This window comes from Diadema antillarum, unplaced genomic scaffold, assembly GCF_040938485.1.
Source record: "Diadema antillarum isolate AM-2024a unplaced genomic scaffold, OU_Dant_1.0 seq00000248_RagTag, whole genome shotgun sequence".
Classification (NCBI taxonomy): Eukaryota; Metazoa; Echinodermata; class Echinoidea; order Diadematoida; family Diadematidae; genus Diadema; species Diadema antillarum.
In genome coordinates this window covers 2,357,553-2,369,489 of record NW_027271292.1, presented here as the reverse complement: position 1 = coordinate 2,369,489, position 11,937 = coordinate 2,357,553, and the positions used below count along the sequence as shown (strand labels likewise).

The following is an 11,937-nucleotide window of genomic DNA, read 5'->3' as shown; positions in this document are numbered from 1 at the left end:
CTGTATGCACTTCAAATGTGAACAAATATCACCATTCTGTATTACATTGTATTATGGAATTATGACTTCCGAGAGTCTGTAGGAAATGAATGTAATACAGTTTATTGTTCATCCAGCAACATTCAAGATGGTGTTAATGTGCATTGAATGGAAAGGGCTCATATTATCATAGACTTGTCTGGTTTCAGTAAAAAGATGCATTCTTCTTCTGTCATGAACAACAGATTGTATAAAATCTTGCAGCTCTGATGTTTTTTATAAATATGCGGAGTGTTGCCTCTCATGTAATCTTGTTTTAGAAAGACCTATATACAGATAATATATACAGATAATTAATACAATAATTTTTAGTCCAATGTAGTGTATAAAGAAATGTCAGATGAATTGATTTTCAAACAATAATCTTTCTTATTTTACAATTCTACTGTAATTGAATGATACAAGTGAAAGTGGTGATTGCCTTATAGGTTTCATCTGAAAAGAACTCATTCTGACTTGGTGCAAATAGATAAAGATACCGTGCAAGTTCATGTAAACTACAGATCATTGTGAAGTTTAGGTAAACAAATATCTCCTTTTCAAAAGTCAACTTTATAAGCGGAGCTTACTTTGTGTAGTGATTGTCTTAAAGGTTCCATCTGAAAAGAACTCATTCTGAATTGGTGCAAGTAGATAAAGATACCCTGCAAGTTCATGTAAACTACAGATCATTGTATAGTTTTTTTTTGGGAAAAAAAATATCCTTTTCAAAAGTCAACTTTGTAAGCGGAGCTTACTTTGTGTAGACTGTACTGGTACAAATCTATTGTTTTTTTGTTTTGTTTTGCAGGGGATATTTTTTTATTTTTGCAATTAAGTTGTGTTTTGTGTGTTCTCTGTTTTTACCTTTGATGCCTGTGTATGACATTCAAAGTCCTCAACACAGCTTTCTTTTATGATACAGGAGTTTGGAGACACCCAAGTCAGAAACAGCAAAATGAGAAATAAGTCTTGAAAAATCATAGACATTTAGGAACATTTTATTTCATCTTTTTTTTTTTAATGTTCAAAGTTTTGAAGGATTGACAGAAACAGCAATATTCTCTTTTCCAATAAATATGTCTTACTTTAAAACGTATGTAATACAACAATATATCATCCATGTAAAATTATGTGTGAAATGTACAATATACATCATAAACATTGATTAAAGATCAATCATGCAAGACACTGGTTTACTTTTAATAAAAACGCCTTGGATGGAGACCAAGGGAGTCAATTGCACTGAAAATTTGTCTTGGTTTGGTCTTAGTGAAGCACGTTCTCTCAGAAACTCTTAGGCATGCATTTTCTGAAATGATTAAAAAGTGCAGCTTGTGAACACAAACATTCTCACCGGCACAAAATGCATGAAAACAGGACTTTTGGCCCATCTTTGGATGCCATGCAGACATCTCATGTTGAGTTATAGAGTGCCCTAAACCTGCTAGGGCTAGCTGAAATTATAGTTTAAAATGTTTGAATCCACTCATCCAAGAAGAGGATAGGAAAAGTAAAATAGTGAAGTGATGACGGGAAAAGTACATCGTGTACAATGAGTGTGCAATGATAGAAAACAGCGCAGACGTTTACATGTAACTTGTTAGCAACAAACTGTAGACAAAGGAGAACTCGACGTTTTGCACCTGAAAAGCAACCTGAAAACAAATCTTACTGGCATTGGCAAATGGTCTCTTGCACTAACATAACTTTGTCACTATTGAATAGGCAACTTGACTACACCATGAAGTGGTCGTGGTCAAGGCCACTTCTCGCATAATTGTGCTTCTTGAACATTAATTTTGTACCTTACATTGCAAGGATCAGAACATACACTTCAGACTCAATATTTGATTTTCACATTCTTCAGTTAGTGATCAAAACAGAGGGAACGTGCTAGGGATGAGTTACGAGTCTGGGACAGAGACTAGACTGAACGTGATCGTGCATTCACAAGTGAAGCGGAGTGAGCCCCAGTTTGTGTGTATCTAGCTGGACAAGGTATCAGGAGGTAATGCAGTGCACGTACTGGTAATATGTTGCGTCATGTTTGTCGCACACTCACATTGATCGATGGAGGGGAAACCCCTGCCCCACCCACTTCACTTAAAAAGAAATATAACAAGAGAGAAAGAATGATGCACGCTGAGGGCTGAAGATTCATTCCGAAAAGATATTCGGATTCGAGATCAGAATCAAACCTCCCAAGTTCAACCACATCCGGCCACAAATTGACACACACTGACTAAACGCCAGGATTGGCCTAAATGTTCCACGATGTCCATTCACTGATATAATAGGATCATCAGACAAGTTCACCTCCTATTCAGCCCTGGATACACAGAACGTCGTCTGCGAAATGAAAAGTGCTGATCACGGCGACTAAATGAAGACGCCTCAATCTGTCAATGCCCCAAGGCTTGTTTTGTTCCTAATTGATGTTTGTAACAGTCGGAAGCTTTATGTGAAGCTCAATTTTTGTTCACAACTCTTGTTTTCAAAAACTTGTTATTTCTGAGAGTTCCTGGCGAATAATCTTTTTTTCTTTCTCTTAGACCTTTCATGACAATGTCCTTTTCCAATGTCAGTCGAATAATGGCTTTGAAATGCGTCTGTTCATAATCTCAGGGCCAGTAACCCCAAATTCAGTCGCTGTTGCATAGACTGCCTCGCCCTTGCATTAGAAAGTTAAGGATAAGATTAACTTGACAACGAGGGGAGCGAACGCCCCGAGAATGAACAGGAGTAACTCATTAACTACTGGAACGTGTTTGATCCAACACAAAGCCTATGAGGATGATAGAATCTCGTAGAGAACGGGTTGAGGGAGATGAATAGCACCGTGATTGATACGACAAAAAGAAAGGGGGAAATTGATAAATCTATTGAAACACATTGTACAGAGAGTTTTCAGTTTATATGATTAAAAAAGAAAAACCGCAGGAGTTACCACTGCAAAGGAAACGCATTCACGCATTGAATTGTACCAAGGCAAAAGGAGTGAAGTGGAAATATCATTGATAAATTCTATTTACAAGTCAAATAAAACGAAGAAAGCGAGCACCAACAACAAGCAATCATACACAAGCGCCAGTTTAGCATCAACAAAATATTAGTGCACCATGAAATAATATTGGCTTTAAGAAACATTTGAACTGATCAACGATGCCAGGCAAGCAATACAACATCGCAAGAATTGCAATAAATTGGAAATGCGTTAAATGGAAAAGAAAACCCAAGGAAATGAATAAATAAACGACGAAGCTGCAAGCTTAATAAGATTTGTCAAGGTTGTGACGAGGCATGTGTAAAGACCACTCAAGATCAAATAATTTACATACAGACTTACACAAAGTACATCATATGATGGACAAAAGACAAAAAATTAAGTGTGAAACACAGGGATGTAGTCAAAATAGACCAATAGAAACTCAACATCGCATACAGTCACCATTTTGAATCATCATTTCTTAATGACAAGCTGTGACAACAGCGACTAAACTGTGCAGTAATAGGAATTACACAAGTACCATATCGACGACTAACAGGTAGACACCATCGTTCTTATCAGCGTTTGTTATCAGTCATAGTCATCGTATTCATCACCTCATATAGAATACTACTAACAACGTTCCCTGTTCAAGTTGGATTAGTTGAGAAGATGATTAGTTGAGAAGATGCAACTTCCACGATCTCGTAGTATGCTGATACTAATGAACATCTTACACGTAGTCTCAATCGATTGAAAGTGCACACAGAATGAGCGTATTAGTGTCTTAGCCAGTTCCCAGGAATCAGGCGTTGATTCAAATTATGCTACTGGTTACAACTCTTACAAATGGAGTGTAAAATCATACATCGGAAACATTAAATCGCTTCCCAAGAGCACGTCAGTGCGTCTTTCACTCAAAGTTATCAAAGTTTGCGACAAGCCGCTTGCAAACTTATTTTGTTCTATTGTGTAGGGCGTTTATAATATTGTGCATTTTTTCCTTCCCATTTATGAAATGGATGTGAAAAGCAGTCCAAGAATCTCAGACGATGGTTCCATTGTTACAGCAAACAAAAGAACTATCGTCAACAGCTATCTTCCTTAAGACCTGTTATACAAATTGAATCACCTTACGACAGATCGACACAAAATTGCACTTGAATATAATACATGAAATACAACCAAACATGAATATCATTGCTTTCCCATTTCGCCAAAATACACAAAAGATAAAAGAAAAAAAGGTACTGACTCTGCTCTGAGGATAGGCAAGCATTTCGTCGTGTCATGAAAAACCAAAGATACTATGTAGAGTTACGACGTATTTTGAATGTCTTTAGAGAATACAATTGTATTTCATATATTCTTGGCTTTGCGGATTTACAGAATTTCAGCAAAATAATAATATCTTTTGGGAAACCGTAAACTTTCAAGAGACCCGAATGAAAATGGGTGTATGCAGCCAATGTTATACATGTAACTTCGCACTCACGATTTTTTTTTTCCGTTGAAGGTGCTTCCTTTTCGTAGCTTCACTTGGATTACATGATGCCATATTTTGTATATGTTTTTTTTTTTTCGATTCCCTGAACTACATAGTAATCAGACCAGACTATATGACTTTGGAAGTAAACCAATGTGATGCTATAATAGACAAGTATACCATCTGGCATAGCTAAGAGTGGAAGTTGGCTTGTGCTGTGGAGGAAGCACGCATCGCTCTCATCCTTTGCATGATGTTTGCCCTTACTGGGTCATGGGGATGACAGATTTGAGAAGCCGGTATCTCGTCTAATGAATACACAATGCATTATGTATGCCGCGAGGCTGCGAACGAACGGAAAATATTTCCGTCACGGGTACCTGGGGATTGAATGAATGAATCTCGAAAATTTGATTGCCAGGGGTTGATACAGGCGAGTTTTGTCTTGTAGGTTAATGTATGTGATCTTTATACAGCGTCAGCCTTCCATCATTAGGATTAATTTCAATAATGCATGATGCTCAGTCAAAACAGGGCTTGTGAATTGATTAGATATATAGATACATTATTGAGGAAGATGAGATGACGGGGGAAATGGGGATGGGGGGGGGGGGGTTAGAGAGAGGAAAATGTCATTTTGGGTGGTTTTCAGTGTAACGTAATAATCACTGTTTGAGGATAATTTTGACTGCCCTTACACTTTTAATACCATGAAAAAATTTCTCGTCGACATTGTGTTATCTTCGTTTTAGTACAACTCTGTCGATTTGTGATTCACTGGGAATGCAAAGTGTCGGGCAAGTAATCTGCACTGTTCTGTCAATGGGTGAGGGGCAGGGTGAGGTAGACCCACGTCCGATGCTATTTCCGCAGTGGATGCCACATGGCCACGGGTTTCCTCAGTGACACCAGCATCTGGTTCCAGTGGCTGAGGGCGGTGCCCCGGGAGTTGGCCCCGATGAGCACGTGACCCACACTGGGGATTTTCCCTCCCGCTCCGCTCTCCGCTACGGTGATACGCAGAGTTACCTTCTACAGACAAACAAATACAAACAAACGAACATAAGATGGAAAAATACTTGTACATAAATATCCAGATGGATGTATAGAAAAAAAAATAAACGATTAATGTACTGTATAATTATTATGAATAAAACATTATAGGGGCCTAATACAAAAAAAAAAGTATCTAAAAGTCGTAGCGATACGAAATAATTGAGGGCATAGTAAAGACGTGAATATGAAAGTGATTGCTGACAAATGAGGAGTAAGATAATCGGTTTTTAGTTTGGTTGACGTGCTAAAGATCCCTTGTGACATACCAAACATAATGTGTTGAAGGTAACTGAAATGCATTTGGGTAGACAATGGTCATGGAGTTTTTAAATCTGTGTTATTGCTGTTGTTGTGGGCTTCGTCGCCATTTTGGTTGTTGTTATTGTTGTTGTTGTTGTTGGCAATAACTTGCCTGGAGAGAGTTGTTCTAAGTGCCCTTGGGATTAGACTGATGGATAGTAGTCAGTCTGCCCATATGAGGAGTACACCTTTATCATCATTTTTTATGATGAATGTTTACTGTACATCGAAATGGAGCAAGTTACTGGCGTGACTGCTGTAAAAAAAGATATTTTTCCGATGGGGGCAGAGACAGATAATATCATTGTGTATTTCTGACATAAAGAATAATACACTGTAAACAAACAGCAAGCAATATAACGATTGCAATGCTATAACGAATTCAGATATTGCCATAATCTATGAGAAATGCAGAATTTCTTGTCTCTCTCTGAGTAAAGATAAAAAAAAGGATTGTTGTCCACTTGAGTTGCTTGATTAATTCTGGCATGACCAAATAGTCCCAGATTTGCCCTAGATCTGATTTCTGGCCGAGTCAAGGATTGCATGTCGCGATTCATCAAGGGAGGATCGAGGCATGTCGCCAGTGGAGTGGGCGGAGGCCAATCCAATCCTCCGTACCCTTTCAGAGGGACTCGCTCTCCAGTAAGAGCCCTAAATGTCAGTGGGATCAACTATTCTGGTGCTCGGTCTGCATCGCTTCCATCATGACCAGCTCATTTACCGTCTCTTCCTTTTTGATTTATGAAAATTGCGACTCGTCAAGAAAACGAGACGAGAATTTGCCCGGATTTGCCAAGCGACGGCAAATGCTGGCGGAAAGAGAAACGATTGATTGATAATGGCCATCGGTCCGATCAAACATTAATATTTCATCCAACGCGCGGCCAGCCTGATATGTATCCGAAAATTCGTAATGCACGGATATTTCCCTCGTTTTGATTTAAAAGCATCACATTCTAGTAGAAGTATACAACAAGGAAAAGCCTTATTGCGGCTTTAACAGGACGACTCGCGTTTTCATTAAATTGGATTAAAATTAATCTACAGTGATTTTTGTGAATGAATTATAAATTATGAATTTCTTGTAATGTCGGTAAAGTATTCTATAACAGTGAACGATATTTTATACACAAGATTAAACCGCTACTTAGCTAATCTGAAGAACTATTAAGAGACATGCACCCGTGCCTCGTGGACGGACATTTCAGAGATGATTGCCACTTCTACCTTTGTTGGTGCCGTTATAATGGACCAATATAATCAGTGACCATGATTAATTCCTAATTGATGTCATTGTTAGTGTTGAGATAGTAATGCTGTAAAAGTTGACCAATGAATAAATTGGGCTGGGTGACCAATTAACTACCCATTCTATCCAAAGCCCTCCCGCTCCTCCTGCGGGTATCCTCTCCTTTGTGACCTACCTCTAGGATGTTGGAGGGTACGGAAAACATCATGGCCTCGTTGAAGATGGGACACGTCTCGCTTCTCTTGGTAGACGTCTTCTTCTTGCTAATCTTCTTCCCGCTCTGCAGAAGGTACACTTTGACGAACGGATCTACGAGGATAACGCAGATACATGACTAAGTAAGAAAGATGGAGCAACAGATCAGGGCACCGTTTCATGAAAGTTGTCAGCCCTGACAAGTTGTCCGTCTCTGACAATCACCACAGTAACAGTCAGTGACCAGGACTTCTCATCAACGACTTATTAACGACTGAAAGATATCATTAACTTCTCTGAGAATAGACACTCGTTAAAAAACAAAACTTGTAGGCCTTCATAAAAGAATAAGCCTAAGTGCATGAAGTTGTTTTGCGATTGTCATAAAGCTGCCAACTTATACAGTTGGTCGTCCAAATTGAAGGCAACTATATAGGTGTTCACATCTTACCTCCTGACTTTTTGTTGTCGATCCATTTAAGGCCCCTTGCTTTGACGATAACAACCGTAAGACGCTCTGCTGTGGGTAAATAGCTGAGTGAAAACATGATGTCCCCTAGATTTTCGGGTTTCTGTTGTCAAAGTAAAAGAGACAAGATTACAAGGATAAAGATCATGGTATGAGGTGAGGGGAAAAAGAAATAGTGTAGGTAAATAATCATAATGTACAAGCGTCTCTTTTCGTGCCAACAAGGAATATCCAAAATTACTATATATTTGATAGGCCGTTTGTGCTCAAATTCATGGACCCCTTCCCTCTAACTTACTACCAATCTTTCCAATTTATTTGTTCCTGAATTCAATTCAACACTTGAAATTAGATTTGCTTACATTATTTTTGTGGCTGCACCGGACAAGCATTAATGAGGACATAACATCGAGGTTTTGTTCTATCACGTGTGATGTTAAACAATGACAAACATTTAGACAGACATTACAATGACGGCATCAGTCCAGTACTCATTAGAAGTTTTGGTTTTAAAATTGCAGTTTATCCTGAATCCCATTACCCCAAACCTGGTAACTGCAAACAATTATTTCTCGCGAAGATTGTAGAAGCAGACACAAATTGTGATTATGATGATTATTGTGGTCGTATCTACCCTGGCTAGCCTCTTCAGCGCTAAAAACTGATTCTCTATACGAGGCCTTGCCAGTACAATTACCTAAGCACTGGGAAGTTTCTATCCTAACACATGATTTATCAAGGATGTGGGCCACTACAGGTAAAACGTGTTGTCCAAGGTAATTTTACGCACTATGTCTAATTAGAACTCGAAATCTCCCGTCTATTAATGTGGGGTTCCTACTATATCAACTACACCATACCTAGACGTAACTTTACTCTACTCTAATTTCTAGTTGTTCGTTCCTTCTGTATCATATTCTATTTCATTCAATATCAGTTTCTGTATCGTAATTTTGAAATGGTAATTGTCAAGGACATAAGTATTTGTGAGAATGCAACACGATGTCGTCGTGATTGCATCTCATTCATGTATCATCTGATACGGTGAATACATCGTGTATGATACAGTAAGCTGCAGCGTGAGCGTTAAATTGCTTCATGTGTTTGATGTAATTTGTTTTCTCTCCCTGCGAAACCCTTCCCTTATTATCCGAATCATTCCGTAGAGTGGTGACTCATGAATGTTTACAGTGTAGAGAAGGCAGCAGTTCTTGTTCATGTGTTCCTTGTTTAGCAGAGTACATCCAACATTTGAACATAAATAATATATTATACAATCATATATGTGCAGTAGTGCATTCTTGCAATATACCCCTTATTGTAATTGATGCTAGTGTATATATATATATATATGTATATATATATATATATATATATATATATATATATATATACATATATCCATAGTGTTTGTTTTGTTTCGTTTAGTTCTTTTTTGTATTGTTTCGTCTTGTGTTAATCATAATTGTTACATATTAATAGGGAGAAGCCTTTACAAATAAATGGCCATTGCTTGTTCCTCCACACTCTGTATTGCATAATCATGATTGACATGTTGTCCTGTATCATTGTTCATTCTTTTTTACTAGTTGTGCAAGTTGTGGGGAAAAATGGTTTAGTCTTGTGGTATCTTAAGCCCTGTTTTAACAGACTTCACCGCGGCAACATCGCAAACGTCCGGAGAACAAAATTCCTCGCCTCGGACAATAAAATGGCGGGAGATTACAAAAGCAAGCAGCAAAACTTACCGCGACAATGACCATTTTAACAGGTAGGGTAAAAAAAAAAGTACCCGGACGCTACCCGGATGTTGCCGCCGTAACTCTATTTTGAAAGGCTCTGTTAAAACGGGGCTTCAGTGCCGCCGCTCAGCAGGAAGTATGTGACTGGTTCGAGTCTCGGTGGATTCATATTCTTGTTTGTGAAATAGACAGAAGAATAAAGCACAAGAAAACATTATTTGATATAAAACGTGATCAAATGAGCCCCGAGATGGTGAGGGGAACTCACTTCGTGGGCGTCATTGAGGTTGAGCCAGGTGTTGAAGGGGCCGTGTAGCCACTCGATGTCGGCAAGATGCAGCTCGGCCTCGCCGATCTCTTCGTGTCTCGAGTGCCGATCGTAGTTCATCACCGTCATCCTCAGTGTGCGCCGCGGAAGATCCTCCCATCGAACCCTCATCGAAAACCTAATTGATAATCAACATAAGAAACCGATCATTTACTTTGAGATTATCAGTAGCAGGAACCTTCTTACTCAAGAAATCAAATTCATTTTGAGGACTCTGATGGTGCTCTGAAAAGGCTTGAAATTCATGAGACCACAATGGTTATTGCTTCATTATTAACTTTAACACTAAGCATGCTGAGTATTCTCTTAAAGTCCGCATTAAAAAACCCTCATCAACAAGGGAAGTAACAAATTATATTATGTTTTGGGCATTCTTTGAAATCATCACACGAATATTAAAGAAAAAATAATGCGAAGGATTCTTCCTTGTTGGCAGATACTTACTGTACCAGTCTCATCCATATGTTCGTATGAAGATCGTTTACTATTACACCACCGATTTTATGGAATACAGGTGGCCAGACAAACTTAGGGCACAGACAGACACTAAGCAATTTGTAAGATATTTGAAAGCTTGTCCTTTTTCGGATGTTTAAGAAGTCTTGTCAATAGAGCGCATAGAGAATCATCTACAGAGTATCATGTGCCATGTAAATGCAAATTATTATCACACAAAAACAACGTCGAGTGTTTGTTGTGACGCGGGTGTGGCGAAACGGAGATTGATGCTATCACGTGATCGTACTGAATATAAACATCACGAAGGCAATATTTTTTTTTTTTTTGGCGCGGACCATATTTCATTTTTATGGACTCTAAAAGCGGTGTTCTAAATTACCTCTCCGAATCACCTGCCCGATGAATCCACAGCGGAAACAATTTGCTTCGTATTTTATTTCAGAATTTTGGCTAAACGTCACGCGCGGGATCCATGTAAAATGGTGTTTCCCCCTTACAGCTTTGTAATCAGAGATATCCCGGAATGCGCCCCACGGAATGATTTACGAGAGCAAGCATTCGACTGTAAACGACAGCGCAATCTGTCAATATTGGAACAATTCGTAAACGAAAATTATAAATCAGCCAGTTTTTAATTGTACAGAATGATGAGAGGTACCAACGTCGCTGCGAAGAAGAGGAAAAACTCCGTAGGGATTCTAAGCCTCTTCCAAGAGGAAGAATGCTCAAGAAAATCCACCTTGTGGATATGACGCAGGGTGTCACACATCGTACAATGATATTCTATACGATTGGACTTGATCAGATTTGATATAGAGTTATATCATTATTCTTATGTCCGTTTTCTTTTTTTAGATGAATACTCAATGAAGATGCTTCTGACGTCGGATAAAAGCAGCTTTACCCATCCCGGGCGATCCAGCGGAAGAAATCCGTGATAAGACGAAAGATTACAACCACTCTGTCAGTTATGTATATCGTCTCTATTTTCCATTTTCAGTTCCGTCCATCGCAACCAACTCACATGGGAGCAGTGGTCCATTGGAGAAATGAGATATTGGCTTTGCTGTGTTTGAATCAGTATTATTGGCATTCAGGATCGCGCTGCCTATTCCACGTGTTTACCTCGATATGAATTAGATCAGTTAAAAGACGTTCCTCCAGAATACCTAATACGGGCTCCTGAATAATTCATTGATAATCTCCAAAGAGTTCGGCACCGAGACTAGAATGATGAAGCGAGGGAATATTGGTCCAAGGAGAAAGACATCTATCTAATCAAAACATCTTTCCACTGGATTCCTACAAAATGGCATGTTGACATCTTGATGATCCGTTTCTGAAAATAGCTCAGTTGACTTGAAGTGCATTTTTTTTTACTCACTGGAGATATTTGGTCTTTTCATTTTTGCAATAAAACATGGTTTGTAGTAACACTGGAATCAAATAAGATTTAATGATGATTGAGCTGTCAGTTCATATTTTTTATTTCTCTCCCCTGCAGCTAGCGCTTGATGAGGCTTTTCCCGATGACATGCATTAATGTATCTGGAATTGACATCAGTATTGTCACTACTAATGCCCCATTACGTATTTGCTTGTTGATATCCAATCAAAATACAATAGATTAGTTATCCAAAATG

The 11,937-nt window shown here is 38.7% G+C and overlaps 1 protein-coding gene across 1 annotated transcript in view; it reads right to left on the bottom strand.

Annotated features, from left to right (window-relative positions):
- Positions 1-5,140: 5,140 nt before the first annotated feature.
- The window catches only part of LOC139729623 (synaptotagmin-12-like), a 120,050-nt gene continuing 113,253 nt past the window's right edge, over positions 5,141-11,937 (bottom strand). Inside the window, exons 6-9 of the mRNA XM_071640550.1 lie at positions 9,776-9,953; positions 7,748-7,868; positions 7,277-7,410; positions 5,141-5,525 (exon numbers count right to left, since the gene is read on the bottom strand). Of these exons, the coding sequence (XP_071496651.1) occupies positions 5,355-5,525; positions 7,277-7,410; positions 7,748-7,868; positions 9,776-9,953 (604 nt within the window). The 3' untranslated portion in view covers positions 5,141-5,354. The remainder of the gene's footprint in view (positions 5,526-7,276; positions 7,411-7,747; positions 7,869-9,775; positions 9,954-11,937) is intronic.